This window comes from Schistocerca serialis, chromosome 3, assembly GCF_023864345.2.
Source record: "Schistocerca serialis cubense isolate TAMUIC-IGC-003099 chromosome 3, iqSchSeri2.2, whole genome shotgun sequence".
NCBI classification, from domain to species: Eukaryota; Metazoa; Arthropoda; class Insecta; order Orthoptera; family Acrididae; genus Schistocerca; species Schistocerca serialis.
This window is the reverse complement of record NC_064640.1, coordinates 376,658,326-376,685,752: the sequence shown is the minus strand read 5'-3', so window position 1 is coordinate 376,685,752 and position 27,427 is coordinate 376,658,326. Positions and strand designations below refer to the sequence as shown.

Sequence of the window (27,427 nt, the reverse complement as noted above, 5' to 3'; positions counted from 1 at the left end):
TCCAGTATAAGCCGATTAACAAATGTTTAATCATTCTTTTTATGAAAAATGCACAACATCTTCTAATTACACGCTGGGTTCAAAATTCCACTTTTCATTGCAAATATATATTCTTAACTATCAATATTTCATAAAAATTGTTAATAAATTTGTAATGTGGTTTTTAATTTAAGCACTCCAATATGTAATTATAGACATTTTTCATAAGAAATGTAAGAATTCGAATTTAATGAAAAAAAAAATAAAACGAAAGGAAAGACCATAGCGATAAAAGAAAAAAAAAGCAGCCTTATCTTTAGTGAAGTAAGTTGTATCAGAAATCGTCAATGTAGATTTTCTCGAGAACTTTTAGGAGTTGCATCGAACTACTTCGGCTATTAATATTACATATTTGACTTTTGAACTTCACGTATTATAAATATAAGAAATTACAAAATTCCGATTGACGGGTGATGGTTTACTTGTTGCGTGTATGCCGCGGAAGTGTTTACCACTGCACGTAATGGGCCTGCCTCGCAACCGCTGTCGGTTTGTATGCCGTCTAGTATTGGCAGCCAAGACACTGGAAGCTTGTAATCATCTTTGCTGTTCATGTTGGAGAGCTGAAGAACTCCACGTTACATACGCAGACCAAGAGGGCTTACAGTATCTCAGCTTCCTTCCTCTTCATTTCTGTCACATGACCAGACTACAAAATTTATTAACCTCCTCTCGAAGGATTATATGTACTGGGGTAAATTCAGTGTATTTATAATTCTAGTTTCATAGTTCCAGTAGTATTACATACCCTAACGAAGGTCAGCTGAGGGTATGGCCGGTACATTTGTTCATGATTTTACAGTACACCGTAGTCTACAACCGAGAATAATGTGGTAACTGGCTCCAACAGCGAAAACTTAGAACAATAAATCTTTTGGCAAGCTGAGAGATAAAATGTATTTTTCCAGTGAATAACTACCTTCTATTTCTTTGATTCCAACTTAATGTTCCTGCCCACATTCACACTGCTACTTAAATCAAGTTGAGGACACCTGTTTGATTTTCTGCCGTCAAGGACGTTAGTGCCGCGAGACTAGTGTTGCAATTAAGAATTTATGTGGTTCGGGCAACGTAACAGAAAAGAACTATTATATTTGTTTGGTAAGCGGCAAAAATTTTTGTGCATGGGCATAATTGTCATTGTAGATTTACTATGTGAGCATAAGTACGTTTAATGAAATGTGACACAAGCACAGTGGAGGGCAAAGTGATGCAGTGTATAAAATTTGTGGAATTCAAAACAGTCTTTGATAGCAAAAAGTATTGTTTTTATTTTATGACTGTTTTCGATCTATATTATCATCAGATATGTATGTCTTGTTAAACTAGTATATCTCCTTTTGCCTGGCCTTATTCCGTATCTTCACGTGTTCGACATGATAAACTGGATTTGATAATAATAGTGACAGAGGGTGACCAGGTGTCCTCCCTGTCGTCAAATTTCCCCCCCCCCCTCCCCCTTCGCCCCCCTCCCCTGCCGGAATTTTTGTACCCCAGCTGACTGCGTCTAGTGTTCTTCCATGTGAAAGAGTGAGAATGTTTGAGAATATTTGTTACTGGGTTACTGATGGCATAAGAACGTATATTCTCCAGCATACATTGCGTCCGCAAGTGATAAACGAGCTGTGGCAGACATTAGTCACAAATAGACCTTACACCATCGTTGGCGGGAATCGACTTCCCGAAGTCAAATGTCCTTATTATAGTAGCAACAATGGCGGCGATCTGCATGGACAGCATTTATGGAAACTTGGGAGAGCCTCCACAATTTAAAAGCCACACTGAAACATCTGTCGTCTCGTTCTCAAAGACGGCGTGACGTCACGAGTTTACCCACTCGCAACGCGCCCGTAATCCATCCATTATTACGAAGCTCAGGGTGCGAGACAAATGCGCAATGTATTGTGTTGCTTATTCATAAAGAAAAGTTTATTGGCAGACATGAGCCACTTCTCGGCACTGCTACGTCCCTGAAACAGTCTTGATAAGACTCGCCAGCCTCATTAAGCCAGGGTTAAAATAATCGCTACGTCAGTTTCAGTGTTATATACCCTTCAATCATCGAAGTGTTTTAAAAAATACTCAAGATTCGATTACTAGATGGCAGAACGTAGACCGCCGGACACACGTTAAGAGAGCATCCTCGCAAGTGAAAAGCAGGATAACTGTTCGAAATTACGAATTTCAAGGATCACATAGAACACTTCAGGTTTCCATGGAAATTAATACATTATATTAGGTTGAATTCACGGTTGTCAAGCTATTTTTTTTTCTTTGAACAACATTTCCAGATACCTAACAACTTCATCATCTAATACAGGCCTTTTCTTACCAACCACTTAAACACACGCTAAGCCACACACTTGCCTAAAAAATCGGAAAAACGGCTCAGGACTCCATTCTCGCACACGGGAAATTCTTGTAAATGTTCTGTACTCGAAGAAATATTTTGGCGGACACTGTGGATCACCAACTCCCGATTAGATATAGCCAAAACATTTAAACACAGGGTCCGCAACTTGCCTTCTACACGTAGAAAGACTGTCCGATGTTCAGAGCTTCTAGTGACTCCAGAAAGTACCTCAAAAATCAGGCCTTTGAGCCAAATAGTCTCAGAAATTCTACAGTGCAGATGTTCTCATTTGTAATCCGCTGCTCACGCTGTTAGCACTTGTCAGGAAACAGTGGTATTTTTTCAGGAACTCTTGCACATTTATTTCCAACTTAAAATACGCAGAAGAAAACCCGATGTCATAGGGAACAAAGTCAAATTCCTCCGGGTAACAGACGTCGCCTCTTGTGTTGCTAACAGCCAAGAGACGTCCCCCTGGCGCGGCCATCTACCATCTACCTGGTCAGACTAAAAAGGAAATAACATACCTACTTCTGCTACAGTCTGACTCGGATGGTTTTTCTTTCGAGCCTTTGTCTCACTATCTTCGTAAATGGTATGTTACAACATGGCATAAAGCACAGGGAGGTGTTTTCTGGAACTTATTACTCTGTGGGCAGGTCCTGACAGGGTGGTCGATTTTACCGTGGATGCCTGGTCAGGATATGCTAGTCTCCGTACGCGAGTCCTTTCTTAGTAGCTGCAGTGCTGTAATGGAAAAATTCAGATCGTTGATATCCAGAGGGGTGAGCTCTCAACGCTCTGTCTTTCCGTGCTGAGGTGTAACACTCATTCAAACAGCGCTCACCAGTGGTGAAAGGAACAATGACTGCTAGGGAGGGCGAATCTGACCTCGTTAACAGACGGTCGAACCAACCTTGCAACCCGATGGATGAGTGATCAACTAGAAATGAACAACTGGAATAGGGAAACTCCTGTACATATGGACCTTACCTTTGAAAAAGTTGAAATTATTTTTTTTTCATTCTAGAAATCTCCCCTGGTTAAGAGATTCGGTTTGGGTAATGATTTGGCAATTATTTATGTTGCTGCAACAGTCGTCAGTAAACCTAATCGAGGAACGTCGCTTGCACCGCCTATGCGTGAACCATGTGAATCTTGTTAAGTATGTAATGGGATTTTTGTATTATGTTATGTGAGAGAGAGATTAGTAACACGTCCGGTATTTTCCTAAACTAGGGTATGGAACACTCGGGCTAGCCACTGTACCAAATCAACTCTCGTTAATCGAGAGTGTCGGTTCGATCTAAGTCTGGCACGCCATTCCGTCTGTAACGCTCTACGTGTAAGGCTATATCTGTAGGAAAAAAGAAAACCTTAATGACATCCGCTCAAAATTGGGACACAGTATTTAATATGCTCAGATAGCTTCTCTGATACTAGCGTGCAGGGCCCGTGAAGGAGAGTCACCAGTTTATCGCTATAATTGATCTATTTTAGAGAGTTAATCAGTGCAGAAAGAACAGGGCAGTTTTCTCCTTTTAATCGTTCTGTCCCATCATCCAGTGTATAACATAAAATGCTAATTTTTTGTGATTTTGAAGCAATACAATTTTTTACTCTTTTTTCAGGAACCTGGATGACAATGGTCTTGGGTTTCTTCCACCTGGACTCTTCGACGGGCAGACACAACTGGAAAGATTGTTAGTATATCATTTCCACAACTGTTGTCCTTTATCTGAAAAGCTTTTGTAGTTTTATATTAACATGTAAGCTACAATTTTACTTTCATGTGTGCTTATTATTCTTATTGCCTACATTCCGCACATACACGGGGTAGGCAAAAATATGGAAGCACCGTGAGAAATGCATACTTGAACATAAATGCCGATGCTAACCAAGCCTGCAGGCTGTGCTGTTGTATTTGACCACGAACGGCACCTGTGCAGTGTCTTCAGTACGTTGTAAGTGTCAGTTGTGGTCACAACAGTGTTCTGGGTAACTGTGAGTGGACATGTCGGAGCTCATTGAATTGGAACGTGAGCAAATTGTTGGCGCTCGAATGTTGTGTGCTTCAGTAACCAATGTAGCCGAAGTGCTTGGTGTTTCAGAAGGCACCGTATCGAAGATCTGTACCGCATACAGGGAAAGCGGAAAAACATCTTCAGCTAAGTGACAACCCGGACCAAATTGTTTTGCGTGAGCGTGACTGATGATCATTGAAGTGAATTGTAAGTAAAAATAAGAGGACGACAGCTGCAAAAATCACTGCAGAACTGAATGCTGCACTTCCGAATTCTGTCAGCACTAAAACAACATGAAGAGAACTCCACAAGCAGGGAAGTGTAGGGAGATATAGAATTCCAGAACTACCAATCAGTGATGCAAATGTCCTTAACAGGAAGACATTGTGCCGAAGTCGTAAAACATGGGCCATGGAGCAATGGAAGAATGTCATTTGGCATGATGAATCTTCTTTCACACTCTTTCCAACCTCTTGCAAAGTTTACGCCCCAAGAGTGAAACATGGCGGGGGTTCAGTGATGATTTGGGTAGCCATAACACAGTATTCCATAGACCCTCATGGTTACTTTACAAGTTCGCTTCACTGTCAAGGATGATGTGACCATTTTGGCTGATTAGGTCCATCTAATGGTAGAGAGTTTGCTGTCCAATGGTGACGCTGTATTTCAAGACGACAGCTCGCATCGTCGGGGACAGGTTTTGTGAGCGCGAAGATGAAATGGTGCATCTGCCCCGGCCGCCACGGCCATAACGCGTAATCGCTGTCCATCTTCATCATCGTTGCCTGAACTAGTCGTTATTTTGCGGGAATAATGGAATAAGATTCTCTTGAAACCATAGAAGACCTTGCAAGGATCGCGGTTGGGAAAGCGAGTGGTGGATTTCGGTTTATTGGGAGAATTTTGGGAAAGTGTGGTTCATCTGTAAAGGAGACCGCATATACGACGCTAGTACGACCTATTCTTGAGTACTGCTTAAGTGTTTGGTATCCCTAACAGATCGGATTAAAGGAAGATGTCGAAGCAATGAAAAGGCGGGTTGGTAGATTTGTTACCGGTAGATTCGAAAAACATGCAAGTGTTGCGGCGACGCTTCGGAAACTCAAATGGGAATCCCTGGAGGGAAGGGGATGTTTTTCTCGAGGAACACTATTGAGAAAATTTAGAGAACCAGCATCTGAAGTTGACTGCAGAACGATTCTATTGCCGCCAACATACAGTTCGCGTAAGGACCACGAATAAATTAGGGCTCATACGGAAGCATATAGATAGTCATATTTCCCTTGCTCTCTTTGCGAGTGGAACCGGAAAGGAAATATCTAATAGTGGTAAAGGGTACCCTCCGCCACTCAACATGCGGTAGGTTATGAAATATGTATATTGATGTAGATGTAGGATTTACACACTGATGAGCCAAAAAGTTATGGCCCTCTCCTTAATAGCTTGCTTGTTCGTCTTTGGAACGAAATACACCACTGATGCTGGATATAAGGGATCCGACAGTTCGTTGCTAGGTTTGTGGAGATATGTGGCATTAGAGTCTATGTACAGGTTACGTAATTTGCGTAAATAACGAGCCACTGATTTGGGTACGCTGTGATGCGACCGATAGCGATCCAGATGGGTTCCACAGGATTTACATCAGGAGAATTTGGTTGCCAAAACATCAACGTGAGTTTACCATAATGCTCCTGATACCACTGTAGCACGGTTCTAGCTCCGACAATTATACTATTGGAAGATGACATCGCCGTCGGGGGAGACATCAGGCTTCAAGGGATGCAGGTGGTGATGCGCTGGACGTTTCGAGCCACCGTTCACCTCGATGAAGGAGTTTATGGAGACGACCGTCGACTTAGTGTAGCAAAAATGTGATTCAGCTGAAGAACCGACGCGTTTAAATTGATTGACGGTCGAATTCCGATGGTCCCGTGCCCACTGCAATCGTAATTGTCGATGTCGTTGGGTCAACATGTGAGCACTAGGGCTGGTCTGCTGCGGAGATCTATGTTCAACAACGTATGATGTACGTCGTGGTCTGAAACACTTGTGCGTGCACCAGCATTGTGCTCTTTCGGCAGAGATGCCACAGATCACCATCAGTCCTTCTTTACAGAGCAGACAAGCTTCCGAGCCCCATTTTCTGTGAAGACTCGTGGGTTTACAAACATTTAGCGCCTAGTGGTAGTGTCACTGACCTCTTTCCGTAGATGCTCACGACAGTAGCACGTGAACATTCGACCGTTTTCGAGATACTCGTTCACAGTCTCTACGTTATAATAATATTCCCTTTGTGAAAGTCGCTTATCTCAGTGGATTTCCCCATTTGCAGTCCATATCTTCGTTAGGGTGACCCTCCATCTGTGTCTGTTCTGCTTATATCTTTCGTTACCACGTCACGTGCCCGCAACGTCACCAGGCGCCATTGAACGCCGCGATGGGCAGTGGTCATACTGTTTTGACTTATCATTGTATTTATCCGTTCCAGTACGACTGGAATCTGTTTTGAATTCCGACGGTTTTCCTACACTGTACTTTGCATGGTAATGTGTTGTGTTTTTCGTGTTTCAATATTTTTGTCGAACCCTGTATTTTCAAGTCATTTGTGCCATTGTTTTTGTTGTGTACGTGTCCTTATTGAATAACTGACACGTGGTATTGGACTGCACTACTACGTAGACTTAATTTTCTAGAAGACCATTCAACTCCTTGATTAGTTCAGTGCTTCTTAAATACACAGTGTGTGCCAGTTCTGTTAGGACTGCTTGTGTGAAATGCCAAACTGCAATGCTATCTAGTGTACAATTGTGTTACGATCCTTGAAGTTGCAACGACAGCCGCATAAAAGATGCAAGTGCTAGCATGGCTGCAGCAGGCGCCCTTACCGCGAATGTAACAGTACTTGTCTAACCCTATGAAAATGGCGGTGGAGTAGTTAGGCAACATCAAGTTTTGTGTTAAGTTTCGTGTTTGTGGGCGAGAATTCGTCAAATCTGACCCTAGTACCAAGAGGCAGGTACCTCGTTACTCCTCCACAGTAGACCACAACAGTCCACAACAGCTCACAGCAGCCCACAAAGCAAAGATCATGTGTGAGTTTTTGGCCAGCAAATGGTTCACAGGCCTGGATAACCCTCTGTATTCGCTGGATTTGGCCCCAGCCGACTTTTGGTTGTTCCCCAAATTGAAGTTTGCAGTGAAAGGGCACCGTTACGATGCAGTTAAGGACAACCAAGAAAATTGTACTGCAGCAATAAATGCAGTCCCAAAAAAGGACTACAATGACTACTTCAAAACACTTTTAAAGCGATTTTAGCTGTGTATTAATTCTGGTGGATACTATTGTGATTAAATACAGTGAATTCGTGGCATAATCGATGATTTTTATTTTTCATACGCACAGTCCTAAAGGTACTGGGACACACTGTGACATAGTATGGCAAAGTAGCAGCAGCTTCATCATAACGGTTCACTTGTCACACCACTGCAGTTTTCCTACGAAACTTACATTTTACCATCACATTTTTGCACTAGAGGCATTTTGATACACCCATTCTGTGAAAATCGAGTGGCTCTGTATCCTGAAAATTTAATGAATAATCGCAAACATTTCCTTCTTTAAATCATCCAACTACAATTGTCCCTTAAGACATGCCATGAATGTCACCTATTGGGAAAAGGGTCCTGATTGTACATCGCCTTTCCGGAAAGTTTCGAGACTGATTTTATTGCTTGCCTATAAGCGACGTCAGACCATTAACTACGGTGGCTGCATGAACAACAGATAAGCATTCGACCAGCCAGTTGTCAGCAAGCAGTGCTACGTAGTGGACAAGTGACCGTAGCGTGACTACATTGTTGTGTCACCAATCGCAATGGAGCAGTATGTCTAAGTCAAGTGTTCAAGACATTCTCCAGAAAGTTTTGAAGAAGATATAAGCGTGTACGAAGTTCCTCCCGGATACCTTGACGCCGAAACGCGTGGAGACCTGCCACGACTTGATTCAAATGCAAAATGTGGACAATACTTTTCTGGGAAAAGTGATCACGGGTGATGATAAAAGAAAAGAAGGGAAGATTGGATTTAACGTCCCTTCTACATCGAGGTCAGTAGAGACGGAGCACAAGCTCAGTTCGTGCCAAGAATGGGAAAAGAAAGCGGCCGTGCCCTTCGAAAGGAGCCTCCCGGCATTTGCCCGGAGCGATTTAGGGAAATTACGGAAAACCTAAATATGGGTGGCCAGAGGTGGGTTTGAACTGTCATGCTCCCGAATGCGAGTCCACTGTGCTAACCACTGCACCGCCTGGCTCAGTACGGGTGATGAGACTTACTTATGTCAATACGAACCTACCACAAAATGACAAGGTGCAGAAATTTACATGAATAGTCAACGCTCTTACGACATGACCGACAGTTGAGTCAATGTGACGCGCGCGTTGAATAATATCCCAAAGGAGGTCTTTTCTGACAGTTGCACATGGTTGTATGAACGCTTTGTGTGTTGTACTTAAGTATGAGGAAACTACGTAGAACACTTCAATAATTAAAACCACCATCTTTACTTTTCTCTATTTCCTATTAAGCCAGTCTCGAAACTTCTTGGAATGGCAGGGTACGTGTTTCACTGATCAATGAAAATATACTGCGTAGCTGTCTCTCCTAGATCCTCCAACTTAGATTAGATTAGATTAGTTTTTCGTTCCATAGATCCGTGCGGAGGAGATCTTCGTGGATGTGGAACATGTCAATTTTTTTAAGCTGAAATAACAATACTAATAGTATGAGTATATACAATACGTCATTTGTTTCTATTAAAAAATTCGTCAATGGAGTAGAAGGAATTGGCCACTAGCAAGTCTTTTAGGCTCCTTTTAAACTGATCTATATTTGTAACTAAATTTTTTTATGTTTGCTGGCAAATTATTGAAGATGAGTGTTCCTGAGTAGTGGACCCCTTTTTGAACTAAAGTAAGTGTTTTTAAGTTCTTGTGCAGATCATTTTTGTTCCTGGTATTGTATGTATGAACTGAGCTGTTTGTAGGAAAAAAAGATATATTATTTAGGACAAATTTCATTAAGGAGTAAATATACTGAGAGGCAATAGTTAGTACACCCAGTTCTTTGAAGAGGTTTCTACAGGACGTCCGTGAATTGACTCCACAAATAATACGTATTACACGCTTATGGATTCCGAAAACTTTCGTTTGACTTGAAGAATTACCCCAAAATATTATACCATATGACATTATGGAATGAAAGTAGGCAAAGTATGCAAGCTTTTTCATTTTTATGTCGTCTATGTCTGCAACCACTCGAATTTCAAATACAGGTGTGTTAAGGCGTTTCTGCAGTTCTACGGTGTGCTCCTCCCAACTGAATTTATTATCAAGTTGTAATCCCAGGAATTTAAGAATGTCAACCTCTTCTATCTGCTCTTCTTCATACTTTATACACATGCTGGTGGAAACCTCTTACAGGTTCTGAATTGCATATAGTGAGTCTTTTCGAAGTTTAATGTCAGTGAGTTGGCTTTAAACCATTTATTAATATCCATGAAAATATCATTAGCAGATCTTTCTAGAACTACACTCGACGTACTATTTATAGCAATGCTTGTGTCATCTGCAAACAAAACGAACTCTGCTTCTGGCAGTGTAACTGATGAGAGATCATTAATGTACACAAGAAAAAGTAATGGCCCTAAGATGGATCCTTGTGGGACGCCACATGTAATTTCTTCCCATTCTGGTGATGACTGATGACTTAATTCACAAGTCCCTTGCACTGACACCCTTTGTTTCCTGTTAGCGAGGTATGACTTGAAACATTTAGCAGCACTGCCCGTGACACCATAGAATTGTAATTTATTTAAGAGGATGTTGTGGTTCACACAATCAAATGCTTTTGACAAATCACAGAAAATACCCGCTGCTTGTAATTTGTTATTTAATGAATTAAGTACATTTTCACTGTAGGTGTAAATAGCCTTCTCGATATCAGAACCCTTCAGAAATCCAAACTGTGTTCTTGATAATATGTTATTTGTGGTCAGATGGTTGAGAAGCTGCCTGTACATTACTTTTTCTAAAATTTTTGAGAATGCTGGCAAAAGTGAAATCAGTCTGTAGTTTGATGGTATCTCTTTATCCCCCTTCTTGAATAGAGGCTTAACATCTGCATATTTTAGCCAGTCAGGAAATGTCCCAGTTATAATTGACTGGTTACACAAGTAACTTAGAATTGTACTAAACTCACAAGAACATGCCTTAATTAACTTGGTTGATATTTCATCGTAACAACTAGAATGCTTTGTTTTTAAAGATTTGATTATGGAAGTTATTTCTTTTCGTGAATTGAGTGACATATTCATGTACCTGAAGCTATTTCTAAAGGCTAGTTTCAGATATTCAAGGGCATTATTTACTGATCCTGACAATCCCATTCTATCAGTAACGGATATAAAGTACTTGTTAAATAGATTTCTCACACTATGCTCATCGGTTACTAATGTGTCATCTACTCTTAATGCTATCTGTTCCTGTTCCTTTCTGGTTCTACCTGTTTCCTCTTTCACTATATCCCATATTGTTTTTATTTTGTTCCCTGACATTGCTATCTTCTTCTCGTAGTGCATTTGTTTAGATGTCTGAATTACTTTTTTTAATATTTTACAGTATTCCTTGTATTTAGCTAAATCATCAGCATTGGAGCTATCCTTGATCGACAGATACATTTTCCTTTTTGTCTTACAGGAAATCTTTATTCCTTGTGTAATCCATGGTTTTATTATAGACTTCTGTTTAATTTGAGTAACTTATAGAGGAAAACAGTTTTCAAACATGGTACTGACATTTTTCATGAATGTGTTATATTTTTCATTCATATCATGAGCACTATAAACATATTTCCAGTTCATATCTTTGAGCAGTTTCCTAAAACACTCAATTTTTGGTTGATTGACTACTCTCCCGTACTCAGATTTAGCAGTCTTCATAATCTGCTTAGAATTTACATCTAAAACGAGGAGCTGCATATCATGATCTCATAGTCCTTTTATTACAGGTTTTATGATATGATTTTGTTCCTTTGATTTGTTTATAAAAATGTTATCAATGGCTGTCGTTGAGGATTTAGTGATCCTAGTTAGAAAGTTTACAGTGTGAGTTACATTGAAAGACAACATTACTAACTGCAGTAAATGTTTACTGGAAGATTGCATAAAAAATCTGTATTAAAGTCACCAGCAATCACAATTTCTTTGTTTCTTCCTGTCAAATAACCCAAAAGAGTTTCTAAGTGATTTATGAGTAGATTATAATTTCCTGCAGGTGCTCGATAAATAGTTACTATTATATAGGATCTGTTATGGAACTCTACTTCTGTTGCACATGCTTCTAGATGCTGCTCCAAACAGAATTTATTAATGTCAATGTTCTTGAATTTATGGCAGTTTTTAATAAATGTGGCAACTCCTCCTCCATTCATATATACTCTGCAGGAGTAGGAAGCTAGCTCAAATGCTGAAATGTCTAACATATCTATACCAGTCGTCACTTGATGTTCAGAGAGGCAGATTATGTCAATTTGGTTAGATGAATTCATTTCATCAATACAAATGAGTAGTTCATCAACTTTATTTCTGAGTCCCGGAATGTTCTGGTGTAATAAAGGTAACTGATACTGCATGCTAATGGGATTATAACTGCTTTGGCGAAGATGAACTGGCAGCTTCTGATCACTCTCTGTTAAACACTATTTAAATGGAGGCTGTATGCTAAAATCTGACTTCTGTTCATCTGTCTTCTCAAACTGAGTGTGTCTGCAAAATGGTTCAAATGGCTCTGAGCACTATGGGACTTAACTGCTTTGGTCATCAGTCCCCTAGAACTTAGAACTACTTAAACCTAACTAACTAAGCATCCCTCTGACATCTGTGACCACTGGTATTTTACCACTTGTGACAGTGTCCCCCCTTAAGTTTTCTGCAATCAACACAAACAGTTTTCCCTTCCCTTTCCTATTGAGGTGAAGGCCATGCCTAGTGTAGTCCCACCTATCGATAGCATCTACTGGAATCAAACCAATATGGGACCCTATATCCGTCCTAAGCAGCCATTCCAACTCCAAGTTCAGCCTCCCGACGAAAGAGTTCAAATGAGGCCGATCATGGCGTCTCAACACAGACACAAATCCCACACTCGTATGCTTCGTTGCTGATGCTATATTCACCAGGTCACTCTCTATGGAATATTCAGAGTCTCTGTCAATGCTATTTCCCGGACCACCCACTATAACCACGGCATCCTCCTTTGTGGAATCCTTGTATAAAGAACCTACATCCTCTGTTACCTGACCCAGATCTGCACTAGGCTTGAAAAAGTTTGTAACCTGGTACTCTGAACCTAGATTTTCCTGCAGTAGTTGGCCACATCTTACTTCTTTAACTTGTTCCATTTGTCGCGAGCTGAATGAGAGGGAAGACGTGTTTGTTGAGGTACCTGTCGGACAACGCGCTGCGGGGCGACAGCGTGCCGCAGCTGTCGCGGCTGTCCTCGCTACTGTGGCTCTTCCTGGACGGCAACCGCCTGCACCACGTTCGCCTGCAATACTTGACCGGCCTGCGCAGCCTCGTCTGGTTGTAAGTAATCCATCTACAGCTAATATTCTATGCTAGTAAGAGATAAATGGATGCACGTTCAGATCTATAGAACGTTTATGTGGCAAGTGTTCAACCCTCCATGAAGGTACGAAGTAATACCTCCGAATTTTTTATGTGAAAACTCTTAAGGCTTTTTAAATGGAACAAACGTTATTAACATTCTACGTCTTTATTCACCTTGCCTACATATTTAAAATGAGGTTACAAAAGTCATGAGACGGCTTCTAATATCCGGAAATTAAGGTCCGGTCTGGCGTGAAATGGAGACCACAATGAAAAATCCGATGAGGCTTTGCACAAATGCGTTGGGAAGTGTGTTATATATTAGAAGTAGACCTCCTTTAACCCGTCCTAGTGCAGCAACTCGACGTGGCATGCAGACCAATCGTTGAAAGCCCCCTGCTATCTTGAGCCATACTGTAGCAATCCATAATACAGAAAGTGTTGCCGGTGCAGGATTTTGTGCACGAACTGACCTTTCGATTATGTCCCATAAATAATCGATTGGATTCATGTTGGGTGATCCGAGTGGCCAAATCATTCGCTCTAACTGTCCATAATGTTCTTCAAACCAATAGCGAACATTTGTGGCCTGGTGCATTGTCATCCATAAAGCTCCCATCGTTGTTTGGGAACATGAAGTCCATGAACGGCTGCAAATTGACTCCAAGTAGCCGAACATAACCATTCCCAGTCAATGATCTACGCAAACACAGCCCACACCACCATGAAGCTACCAATAGCTTACACAGTGCCTTGATAACGTCTTGCGTCCATGGCTTCGTGTGGTCTGGGGTCTGCGCCCCACTCGAACCCTACCATCAGCTCTTACGAACTGACGTCGGACTCATCTGACCGGGCCACGGTTTTCCAGTCGCCACACTGTCCTAACGAATACGTTCGTGGTACGTCCCACATTGATTTCTGCGGTTATTCGACGATGTGATGCTTGTCTGTTCGCACTGAAAACTCTACGCAAACGCCACTGCTTTCGGTCGTTAAGTGGAGACCATCGGTTACTGCGTTGTCCGTGGTGAGAGGTAATGCCTTAAATCTAGTATTCTGGGCACTCTCTTGTCACCATGAATCTCGGAATACTGAATTCCCCAATGATTTACGAAATGGATAGCCCATACGTCTAGCTCCAGCTACCATTCCACGTTCTAAGTCTGTTAATTCCCTTCGGAAACCTTTTCACGTGAATTACTGGAGAACTAATGACAGCTCCGACAGTACGCTGTCCTTTTATACCTTGTGTAAGCAATACTATCGCATTCTGTGTATGTGCATATCGGTATCCTATGACTTTTGTCACCTCAGTGTATTTATCAACATAGTGACCCTGAAGACGAACACGTTTCTCCCAACGAGAGGCTAGTTCGTTGATACCATCGCTGTATAATGTTTTACATTAGTGACGAATGCACAACCTCTTCTCTTCTTACTCCGCTCAATCACTATCAAAGTGAAGTCCTCGAAGGTGTTCTTCAGGGTTTGGAAACAGAAGAAAATCGAATTGAACCAAGTCGGGATTGAATGCAGGATGATCGACGACAGTGTACGCAAGGCGTCGCATTGTTGCAGATGTCGCAGCGCTCAGGAGAGCGATGTGATGACCACACGGCCCTCCACATCAATACCTGTGATGTCTCTGGGCTGAGGCTATCACGGCAGTCGGTCGGTACCGTTGGGCCTTCAATCCCTGTTCGGACGGAGAGTTCATTAAGCCGAGCTGACATAAGGATAGGAATGTTTAAAACATTAAAAACAAAATGCTGAAGGAGAGGGTGCTCCATGTGTGGACAAACTCTTCAAATTTGAAACTAGATTACAGCGGCTGTTTCTCACGCACCAACACACGAGGGCTATCCGGAAATTAAGGCGTGAAATGGAGATCACAGTGAAAAATCCGATGAAGCTTTGCACAAATGCGTTGGGTAGTGTCTTTAGTATGCCCGTCGATCGCTTCAGGTCACTGTTTTCAGTTCTGAGCGCACAGTGAGCAGTTTCATCTCTGCTCACGTGAGCTACTGGCTATCAAGACAACATTCTGACACAGACAACGAGCTGCAGACCAACGTAGAGAATTGGTGGAAAGCACAGGCGTCTGCCTTCTATGACGAGGGTATTGGAAATTTGGTACAACGCTACTGCAAGTGTCTACGTCGGAGCATGAGAAGTAGCTGGAAGATATAACTGTGGCAAATAAAAAATTTTTGATTCTCACAGTGATTTCCGCTCCGCGACCGATCGGACCTCGCTTCCCGAATAGCCCTCGTAGACACGTTACACAACCCCATGTTACACGTTACAGTTCGACCTTTTGCGACAGAGGGCTGCAAATGCATAAATAGGAAGACTAATGAGGTAGAAAGTTAATGACGTTTCTTTTAGTTGAAAAATCTATTAAGAGTTTTCGCAAAAAATTTCGGAGGCATTGCTTTTCAGCACGCTCTCGTAATATGTGGATCAGCAAATCCACAACATTCGTGTCTATAATATTCTCTGTGACCTCTGTTATTTTTGTTTTATCTTAAGATGCAGGTCGATAACTACCCTTGACTTCCTGAGCACATTTCGAGCCGGCCGAAGTGGCCGTGCGGTTAAAGGCGCTGCAGTCTGGAACCGCAAGACCGCTACGGTCGCAGGTTCGAATCCTGCCTCGGGCATGGATGTTTGTGATGTCCTTAGGTTAGTTAGGTTTAACTAGTTCTAAGTTCTAGGGGACTAATTACCTCAGCAGTTTAGTCCCATAGTGCTCAGAGCCATTTGAGCCATTTTTGAACATTTCGATATCATACTGCCAATTAATAATTTGAAAAATAAAACTTTGTTTAATATGTGTCTGTTTTCCACTTGCGGGATAAACACCATAACACAGTTGTCGAAAATTTAACATGGTTGAAATTATTAATTACGCTATAAAATAATCTCGAAGGGATATACTTACCTAACAATTTGGTATACGTCAATACCAACTCGACGCCCACTGCTGCACATACCCCGACGTTCAGATCAACCAGCTGGTCATGGCACATGGCTCTTGGCGTTACTGTGACAGCATCAGCTGAGACGTGATTCGTGACGATATGCATCTTTATTTATATTTTCCAGAACGTTCGCATCTCTGTCCGGTACACAGTTTGGATCAGCCAGGATGTTTTATATCTTCTTAATTTAAGCTGAAGGCCAAGTTTCTACGTGGATCATCGTAATAGAGACTCGAGTCCCTAACAGTGTGGTAGTTCTGTACGAAAGAAAATTAGATTTATAACATGCTTATTAAATCGGGTAATGGCCTTGCCACAGTAGTAACACCGGTTCTCGCCTGATCACTGAAATTAAGGGCTGTCGGGCGTGGTTAGCACTTACATAGGTGTCCGTCATGATCTGCCAAGAACTGCCAGCAAGCGCGGTGCGCTCAGCTCATGTGAGGCCAAGTAAGGAGGTACTTGATTGAGAAGCAGCGGCTCCGCTCACAAAAACTGATAATGGCCAGGAGAACGGCGTGCCGACCACATGCACCGCCACATCCGCAACTTGTGGCGTCCCTGGGCTAACGATGACACGCCAGTTGGTCGGCATTGTTGGATCTTCAAGACTTGTTCGGAAGGAGAGTTTATTCAACAAAGTTGACATAACGATAGGAGTGTTAAAGACATTAAAATTGCCATAAAATTGTAAGTATAAAAATAGTATGAAATGTTATTTTTATATATACTTAACGATACCGTTTGATTTGTGGAGTACTAAAACTGAATAAATTTTTTTCAGTTAATCGATATATTCCTCCTTATATTTTAATTGTGTTCAAATGTGTGTGAAATCTTATGGTACTTAACTGCTAAGGTCATCAGTCCCTAAGCTTACACACTACTTAACTTAACAAACACACACACACACACACACACACACACACACACACACACACACCCATGCCCGAGGGAGGACTCGAACCTCCGCCGGGATCAGCCGCATAGTCCATGACTGCAGCACCCCAGACCACTCGGCTAATACCGCGCGGCATATTTTAATTAATTCGCATTAATTGAAATATAGCTACACATCAGAAAGATGCTGTCTCATTGGAGATATTTCGGCCTCTTACTTGAATGAGATAGCTCAGTTGTTTAAAAACTTTGGTTTTAAACAGCGTAAAAAGAAAATATCAGGCAGTGCTTTCCTGCCAGGCTTCATGGGGTTAGCTCATGGGAGATACACATAAAAGAAGCATCTCATAGCGGATAAAAGATGGTTCTGATTTTCAATAAATATTAGTGTCATTAGGCCTAATGCATAAAAAGGAGCTGGTCTGGGTGGCCCAGCGGTTCTAGGCGCTACAGTCTGGAACCGCGCGACCGCTACGGTCGCAGGTTCGAATCCTGCCTCGGGCATGGATGTGTGTGATGTCCTTAGGTTAGTTAGGTTTAAGTAGTTCTAAATTCTAGGGGACTGATAGCCTCAGAAGTTAAGTCCCATAGTGCTCAGAGCCATTTGACCCATAAAAAGGAAACCAAAGGAAAATACGAGGATCATTCCATAAGTCATGGCTACTACGGTATGTCTTGCGATAATGCGACATCATGGAAATTCCACGATGTGCATTGAACCGGTAAGGCAGCGTGTAAATGAATGCATGTGAGTGCAAACACAAAATAGGTTTCGATTACGGGAGGTCATGCAAAGGTTGAAGTGAAACACACGCATTGGAACTCTGTGTAAATTTATTGTGCACGAATAGAAAACGAACAAAATGAATCAAAATCAACTACTGTCCTTCAAACTACCCGTAGTGCACCCACACAGCGTCGTCATAGATGGGGAAGGCACTGAATGCCATAGGCATTGCCATTAATGTGTGCCACCAATCACTGAAATGCCGTGAGGATATCCGTCCTGTCTGCAAAGCGCCTCCCATGCAGTGGTTTCTTCAGCTGTGGAATGAGGTCGAAGTCGCACGGAATGAGGTCTGGTGAGTAGCATGGGTGCGGAAGGATCCATCTTGTAACACAGCCAAGCTAACATTTAATGTTTCAGGCGCTCGTACCGAGCCATCCTCGCATTCGGTCGCAGTCTGTCGTTTGATTTCGGCGATGTTGACCGCGGGCTTTAGAATGTGGTTCAAATGGTTCAAATGGCTCTGAGCACTATGGGACTTAACTTCTGAGGTCATCAGTCCCCTAGAACTTAGAACTACTTAAACCTAACTAACCTAAGCACATCACACACACCCATGCCCGAGGCCGGATTCGAACCTGCGACCGTAGCGGTCGCGCGGTTCCAGACTGTAGCGCCTAGAACCACTCGGCCACAACGGCCGGCCTTTCGAATGTGCATTGACAGAAAAAAATCGCAACACCTATAAGGAATTGGAAGATGGTAGGCGTGTTTCTACATCTGAAAGTAGATGTCTATCCAATTTTTTCGCCAGCAACGTAAATGTGGCGTTAGTAACGTCAATATGAGGATGTAAATCAGATTTACTTTAAATAAACGCTGTAACAGTCGTGTGCGTTAATTATCTTTGAGATTTAACGTGATGAGTTAATATTAGTGAAGAATGCCTCTAAGGGAACAAAAACGCCCTTATCAACACCTCACTAAGTTTGGAAGAGGTCGTTTAATAGGGCTACGAGAAGCTGAATGTTTCTTCTGCGATATTGTAGAAAGACTTGGCAGGAATGTAGCCACATGATTGCTAGCAGAGTGGCCACGAGAATGTGCGGTTGCAAGAAGACCGTGTCCGGACGGCCACGTGGCACTACCGAGAGGGAAGACCACTGTGTTCGGCTTATGGCTCTGGCGCATCGTACTGCTGCTACAGCAGCAATTTTAGGAGCAGTTGGCACCAAAGTGACACAAAGGAAAGTTAAAAATCTGTTACTTCAAGTTCAGCTCTGAGACAGACGCCCTGCAGCGTGGGTTCCACTGACCTCTAACAACTGTCATTTGCGATTTCAGTGGTCTCATGCGAGAGCTCACTGGAGGGCAGGATTGAAGTCTGTTGTGTTTTCTGATGAAAACTGGTTCTGCATTGGTTCCAATAACACCTGCGTGTTGGTTAGAACTAGGCCAGTTTAGGGCCTGCAACCAAGCTGTCTGCATTCTGGACCTACGCCTGGAACTATGGTCTGGGGTGCGATTTAGTATGAAAGCAAGAGCACTCTCGTGGTTATCCTACGCACACTAACTGCAAATTTGTACTTCATCTGGTGATTCGACTTGTTATGCTTCCATTCATGAACAGCGTTCCAGTGGGTGTTTTCCAACAAGATAACGCTCGCCCACATGCCACTCACTATTGTTACACAACATCATCCACAGAATGTTGACATGTTGCCTTGGCCTGCTCGGTCACCAGATCTCTCTCCCATCAAGCACATATGAGATATCATCGGATGACAATTCGAGCGTCACCCACAAACAACATTAACCATCCATATACTGGCCAACCAAGTGCAAAAGGCATGGAATACAATACCACAAGCTGACGTCTGGCACCTGTACAACACAGTGCATGCTCGTTTGCGTGCTTGCATTCAACACTCTGGCGGTTACGCCGGTTATTAATGTGCCAGAATTTCGTACTTGGAACGGCTTATCTCGTACTTATGTTAACCTGTAATGTTGCAATGTTAATCACTTAAATATGTTACCTAGACAAATGTATTCCCGAAATTTCGTTACTCTAGATCAGTCACTTTGTGCTGTTGCGATATTTTTCCGTCAGTGTATTTACTGCGATTACGGTGATGCCACATGTTCGCGCGATAAACCGTAGTTTCTATGACTTACGGAATGACCCTCGTATGGATCACACGACGGTAACTAATAAGGCAAATATATGTGAAATTATTGGTTTGAAAAGAGACATGCAATTTCAAGCCATTTTACATTGTAGCTGAAAGTGTATGATTTGCTACAATAGAATCAGCCTGCCTGGTTGGCCGAGGTCCAGTGTGCCGACCAGTCTGTGGATGGTTTTTAAGGAGGTTTTCCATCTGCCTCGGCGAATGCGGGCTGGTTCCCCTTATTCAGCCTCAGTTACACTGTGTCAGCGATTGCTGCGCAAACACTTTCTCCACGTACGCGTACACCATAATTACTCTACCACGCGAACATTGGGGTTACACTCGTCTGGTGTGAGACGTTCCTGGGGGGCTCCACTGGGGGTCGAACCGCACAATAATCCTGGGTTCGGTGTGTGGCGACGGTGGGGTGAGTGGACTGCTGTAACCTATTGTGGGGTTGTGTACCACAGAGGGCTATGGTGTGGACAAAGCCTCTTCGTACTTTCTAGGTCCCCAGTTCCATATACTACAATACAACAAAATCAGATTTCCATATGTGAAAGTTAACCAAAGAAAGGGTTTTCAGTTGGGTATGGTCGTTCGTATATTGATTGCATGTTTTGATATCGACCATTGGCTGCTGAAGAGAGTTATACCAAAATCATAGACTTTTCGCAGATTACACTTCAGCTGCATTGGGGAGTGGAAAGTTCTAGGACTCTCCTTGGTAGGTCTGGGATTCGCTACGCAAAGAAAGTAGCCACTCAGGTAGCAGAGTACTTACGGAGTGCACATACGGGTATTTTTGGGCTAGGTGGTGGTTAAAGGTTGTCTGATGAATGCTCACCAGTCGCCTGGTTGGCAGCACTGGTGCCCGACTGAAGCCACACTTGTGTTACTAGTTAAAAATAATTAGTTTTAGTAGGCTAAAGTAATTGTGTGAAGAATACTCTATACGTAAATTCGTTCTTTCTTGTCTCCGGACATTTGAAGATTTCGTGATATAAGGTTTTCTTTTTCCTTAAATTATCAAGCAAAATCGCATCACAGGCAGTCGGCAGTATCCTGCCGATAGTATGTGTAAAATCAAATAATACTCGTATAAATAGTGATTAAAAGCTACATTTTATTGCGAATATGTTAATTAACAGTTAAGTGAGTGTTAAGTTTTAAGCGGAGAAAATTAACTTTCTACTTTATACCATAAACCTGAATCATTAACCCGTAGATCAAAGTTTGCTGCTCATAATTTGCCAAAATTCGTGTGGTGCAAAGTGTGTTAAGTGATTTAATTCTGTTTTTAATTTTTTTAACCAGTGTTGCAATGCATGATAAGTATGGATGTTGCCTTAGGGTAGTCAGTGGTACGTGTAGATTGTGGACTATAATTCCACTGGGACGATTTCATTTGCAGTGGGGACCTGAACAGGGAATTAAATGAGGCTCTCCCATGGAACGGTAGGCTCTACAAAAAAGAGAGGAGAAACGCTGAATAGGAGAGAAAGATTTGTGCTCTTCAGGCTCAATTAAATTTTTCGAAATTTGAACTAGGTATGCTGAAGGGGTAAAAAGAATGTAGGAACTGGGTGAGGATAAAAGTAATGGGCGAAAGGGGACCAACAGTGAAGCTTCATCTCCGTTTATGCTTACAATACCTAATACGTTTGACTTGTTACCAGATGGTATAGGGAAAATTAGGAACAGGGTACCATGTCACAAATAATGTGAAGCCAAGTGCTGGAGTTAGCCGGATAACAAGGGACATAGGGAATTTGTGTGGAGATTTTGACAAAGAGGATCAGGTCACCATCTTAAGTGCAGCAGGGAAGAACATGACTAAAGACAGAAATTACAGCATTAAGGATGACCTACACGTAATATGAGTAGCAACTACATGCATAAGTATAAAATTTCTGGAGGTTAACACAGCTGTGGGCCATGTGAACACAGTGTGAAGCAAGCTGCTAGTAAATGAAATGAAATCGCACACGAGCGCAGTGACTGATGCTACAACTGGAAGACGAGGATATACTAGGCACGGCCTATATCTGGATAAGAGAGGAGAAAGAAAGTTTGGCTGAGCTTCTTGCAGAAATTGTATGCGGCGCTACCATCACACAAAGAGAGATCCCTCTGATTTCCGCTGTCAGAGAGATTAGAATCAGGATACAAGCACTCTGTTATGAAAGTAGCTAAATTAACAGACGAGCCCCACAAAATACACTACTGGCCATTAAAATTGCTACACCACGAAGATGACGTGCTACAGACTCGAAATTTAACCGACACGAAGAAGATGCTGTGACATGCAAATGATTAGCTTTTCAGAGCATTCACACAAGGTTGGCGCCGGTGGCGACACCTACAACTTGCTGACCTGATGAAAGTTTCCAACCGATATCTCAAACACAAACAGCAGTTGACCGGCGTTGCCCGGTGAAACGTTGTTGTAATGCCTCGTTTAAGGAGGAGAAATGCGTACCATCACGTTTCCGACTTTGATAAAGTTCGGATTGAAGCCTATCGCGATTGCGCTTTATCGTATCGCGACAATACTGCTCGCGTTGGTCTAGATCCAGTGACTGTTAGCAGAATATGGAATAGGTGGATTCAGAAGGGTAATACGGAACGACGTGCAGGATCCCAACGGCCTCGTATCACTAGCAGTCGAGATGACAGGCATCTTATCCGCACGGCTGTAACGGGTCGTGCAGCCACATCTCGATCCCTGAGTCAACAGATGGGGACGTTTGCAAGACAACATTCATCTGCACGAACAGTTCGACGACGTTTGCAGCAGCATGGACTATCAGCAAGGAGACCGTGGCTGCGGTTACCCTTGACGCTGCATCACAGACAGGAGCGCCTGCGATGGTGTACTCAACGACGAACCTGCGTTCACGAATGGCAAAACGTCATTTTTTCGGATGAATCCAGGTTCTGTTTACAGCATCATGATGGTAGCATCCGTGTTTGGCGACATCGCTGTGAACGCACATTGGAAGCGTGTATTCGTCATCGCCATACTGCCGTATCACCCGGCGTGATGGTATGGCGTGCCATTGGTTACACGTCTCGGTCACCTCTTGTTCGCATTGACGGCACTTTGAACAGTGGACGTTACATTTCAGATGTGTTGCGACCCGTGGCTCTACCCTTCATTCGATCCCTGCGAAACTCTACATTTCAGCAGGATAATACACGACCGCATGTTGCAGGTCCTGTATGGGCGTTTCTGGATACAGAAAATGTTCGACTTCTACCCTGGCCAGCACATTCTCCAGATCTCTCACCAACTGAAAACGTCTGGTCAATGGTGGCCGAGAAACTGGCTCGTCACAATACGCCAGTCACTACTCTTGATGAACTATGGTATCGTGTTAAAGCTGCATGGGTAGCTGTACCTGTACACGCCGTCCAAGCTCTGTTTGACTCAATGCCCAGGCTTATCAAGGCTGTTATTACGGCCAGAGGTGGTTGTTCTGGGTACTGATTTCTCAGGATCTATGCATCCAAACTGCGTGAAAATGTAATAGAAAAAATGGTTCAAATGGATCTGAGCACTATCGAACTTAACATCTGAGGTCATCAGTCCCCTAGAACTTAGAACTACTTAAACCTAACTATCCTAAGGACATCACACACATCCATGGCCGAGGCAGGATTCGAACCTGCGACCGTAGCGGTCGCGTGGTTCCAGACTGAAGCGCCTAGAACCGCTTGGTCACACCGGCCGGAGAAAATGTGATCACATGTCAGTTCTAGTATAATATATTTGTCTATGAATACCCGTTTATTATCTACATTTCTTCTTGGTGTAGCAATTTTAATGGCCAGTAGTGTAGTTACGAATGCACAGAAAATGAAGATTAGCTTATTTACTCACAATATTACACGGTTGAGTAATAAGGTAGAAGAGCTCCTCATCTGTTTAGAAAATATAGAGAGCTATGAAAAGATAGACATTCTGTGTCTATGTGAGTACCACAGGGATAGAGAAGTTAAATACAAAAGATTACATTCTAGCATTGTACCCATGTAGAAATAATATAGCAAAGCGATGAGATGTTACATATATTAACACAGAACCCAAGTTCAAAAACATTGCGACAAGTAGATTTTATAGTGATCAACACATAAAAGTTTAAACCTCCCCTTAGAAAAATTTATTAATTGCTGTGCTGGTAAACTCCTTACGTTATTTGATTTTCAAACAGCTGAGCAAAACTGAACGTGCTCAGACATTTCTCTCTTTACTTATTCTTATCATCACTAAACTGACACACAATATTTTTAGCGCAACGCAATCTGACTTTCAATAACCCCTACAAAAGAATGGCCGTGACTGACGATAACCTACACCTTTCATGAAACACTTACCTCACAAAAATCTTCGTTACTCGAACTACTGCAATACAACGAGCGCCAATACTGCCAGCTAAATGAAAGATTCTAACTACTGAAGGCACTAACTACTGACAGGCATAGTTAGCAAATGAAAGATTTTGATAGAGAACAAACAATGTATTTACCTTAATAGTGATCAAAAGTCATAATATATATATCAGTTCATGACATCCAGTCTTACAAATTTCGTTTTTCTGACGGACACACGTCCAGATCGTCCGCTCTCAAAACTCTTCCATCTCTCTTCCCACATCCACCACTGCTGGCGGCTCACCTCCAACTGCGTAACGCTACGCGCTGTTCACATCCAACTACCCAGTCCTACAATAGCGAATATTCTAACAATGCCAACCAGCCACAGACTGCCCGCAGCACTGCCAGTGATTTTCATACAGAGCGCTACGTGACGTTACCAACATAAAAACCTAAACAGCCTACTTACAATGTGTGTGTTTGTGGTTTAATACTGAAAAATAGTTCACTTTTAACTATAACTGCATATAGATCCCAGATGGAAAATACTGAACTGTCTGTAAGGAATTTTGATTCCTTACTAAGGGTTTGTCAAACAGCAGCAACCAATTAATACTTTGTGGTGATTTAAATGCCGATTTTCTAAAGAAATCTGAATTGACAATGCATGTAAGTCCCTGTTGTCCGGGCGCCAATCACAGTTTTATGAATACTCAAAGAACTGTGACTGATGCCGGAACAACAGGGACTCACATGCACTGACAATAGAAAATAGTGCATTGAGAATGGCTAGCTACTAGCCGAAATCTGGATTTGCGTAATAAAATCTAAAAAGGACGACTGATTGCTGCACTCTGTAATTTATAAGATATTAAAATTAAGTCAAGCATACATACAGCAACAGGAGAAATGGTGAAGAATGTTTTTAAAAGCATGATTGAATGGTTATCGGCAAATGGTCTCACATGGAATTTTAGAAAGACACAACATATTCAGTTCTGCACATCCGCAAGTACTGAACATTTGCACACAGAATCATCGAAAATCTTGGCGAGAGACAAATCAGTAAGTTGATATATTTTGCGTATTTCAATTCATAAACGTCATATGGCGTGATGTTCTAGGGTAACTCTTCTTTAAGATAGACAGTCTACATTGTTCAAAAATATGCCGTAAGAAAAATACTTGGTGCTTACTCACGATCCCCTTCTATACATCCGTTTAAGGAGTTGGACGTTTTCGCTGTCGCTGCGCAGAATATTTATTCCCTCTTAAAAATTGTTGTAAACAATCCACTGGAAGAAAAAGTAAAGCTACGAGCATACGGGTAGGTTCCGAGATATGTGAATGGCTCGCAGACTTCTTAAGTAATCGAATCCAGTACGTTGTCCTCGACAGCGCGTAATCAGCATAGATATAGGCATTGCCATAAGTGCCCCAGGGAAGTGTGATATGACGCTCCTGTTCTCTACATACATAAGAGATCGACGGACGGGATGAGCAGCAATTTGTGGCTGGTTGCTGATGATTCTGAGGTGTACGGGAAGGTGTCGTCGATGAGAGACAGTAGGAGGATGCAAGATAAATTAGACAAATTTTCTACTTTGTGTGATGAATAGTTGCTTCCACTAAATTTAGAGAAATATAAGTTAATTCAGATGAGTAGGGAAACAATCCTGTAATGTTCGAATACAGCGTTAGTAGTGTACTGCCTGACACCGTCACATCTGTCAAATACACTCCTGGAAATGGAAAAAAGAACACATTGACACCGGTGTGTCAGACCCACCATACTTGCTCCGGACACTGCGAGAGGGCTGTACAAGCAATGATCACACGCACGGCACAGCGGACACACCAGGAACCGCGGTGTTGGCCGTCGAATGGCGCTAGCTGCGCAGCATTTGTGCACCGCCGCCGTCAGTGTCAGCCAGTTTGCCGTGGCATACGGAGCTCCATCGCAGTCTTTAACACTGGTAGCATGCCGCGACAGCGTGGACGTGAACCGTATGTGCAGTTGACGGACTTTGAGCGAGGGCGTATAGTGGGCATGCGGGAGGCCGGGTGGACGTACCGCCGAATTGCTCAACACGTGGGGCGTGAGGTCTCCACAGTACATCGATGTTGTCGCCAGTGGTCGGCGGAAGGTGCACGTGCCCGTCGACCTGGGACCGGACCGCAGCGACGCACGGATGCACGCCAAGACCGTAGGATCCTACGCAGTGCCGTAGGGGACCGCACCGCCACTTCCCAGCAAATTAGGGACACTGTTGCTCCTGGGGTATCGGCGAGGACCATTCGCAACCGTCTCCATGAAGCTGGGCTACGGTCCCGCACACCGTTAGGCCGTCTTCCGCTCACGCCCCAACATCGTGCAGCCCGCCTCCAGTGGTGTCGCGACAGGCGTGAATGGAGGGACGAATGGAGACGTGTCGTCTTCAGCGATGAGAGTCGCTTCTGCCTTGGTGCCAATGATGGTCGTATGCGTGTTTGGCGCCGTGCAGGTGAGCGCCACAATCAGGACTGCATACGACCGAGGCACACAGGGCCAACACCCGGCATCATGGTGTGGGGAGCGATCTCCTACACTGGCCGTACACCACTGGTGATCGTCGAGGGGACACTGAATAGTGCACGGTACATCCAAACCGTCATCGAACCCATCGTTCTACCATTCCTAGACCGGCAAGGGAACTTGCTGTTCCAACAGGACAATGCACGTCCGCATGTATCCCGTGCCACCCAACGTGCTCTAGAAGGTGTAAGTCAACTACCCTGGCCAGCAAGATCTCCGGATCTGTCCCCCATTGAGCATGTTTGGGACTGGATGAAGCGTCGTCTCACGCGGTCTGCACGTCCAGCACGAACGCTGGTCCAACTGAGGCGCCAGGTGGAAATGGCATGGCAAGCCGTTCCACAGGACTACATCCAGCATCTCTACGATCGTCTCCATGGGAGAATAGCAGCCTGCATTGCTGCGAAAGGTGGATATACACTGTACTAGTGCCGACATTGTGCATGCTCTGTTGCCTGTGTCTATGTGCCTGTGGTTCTGTCAGTGTGATCATGTGATGTATCTGACCCCAGGAATGTGTCAATAAAGTTTCCCCTTCCTGGGACAATGAATTCACGGTGTTCTTATTTCAATTTCCAGGAGTGTATAAAGGCGATATGAAATGG

The 27,427-nt window shown here is 43.1% G+C and overlaps 1 protein-coding gene across 1 annotated transcript in view; it reads left to right on the top strand.

Annotated features, from left to right (window-relative positions):
• The window catches only part of LOC126471615 (relaxin receptor 1), a 752,030-nt gene that overhangs the window by 404,360 nt on the left and 320,243 nt on the right, over positions 1 to 27,427 (top strand). Inside the window, exons 6-7 of the mRNA XM_050099855.1 lie at positions 4,024 to 4,095; positions 12,912 to 13,055. Of these exons, the coding sequence (XP_049955812.1) occupies positions 4,024 to 4,095; positions 12,912 to 13,055 (216 nt within the window). The remainder of the gene's footprint in view (positions 1 to 4,023; positions 4,096 to 12,911; positions 13,056 to 27,427) is intronic.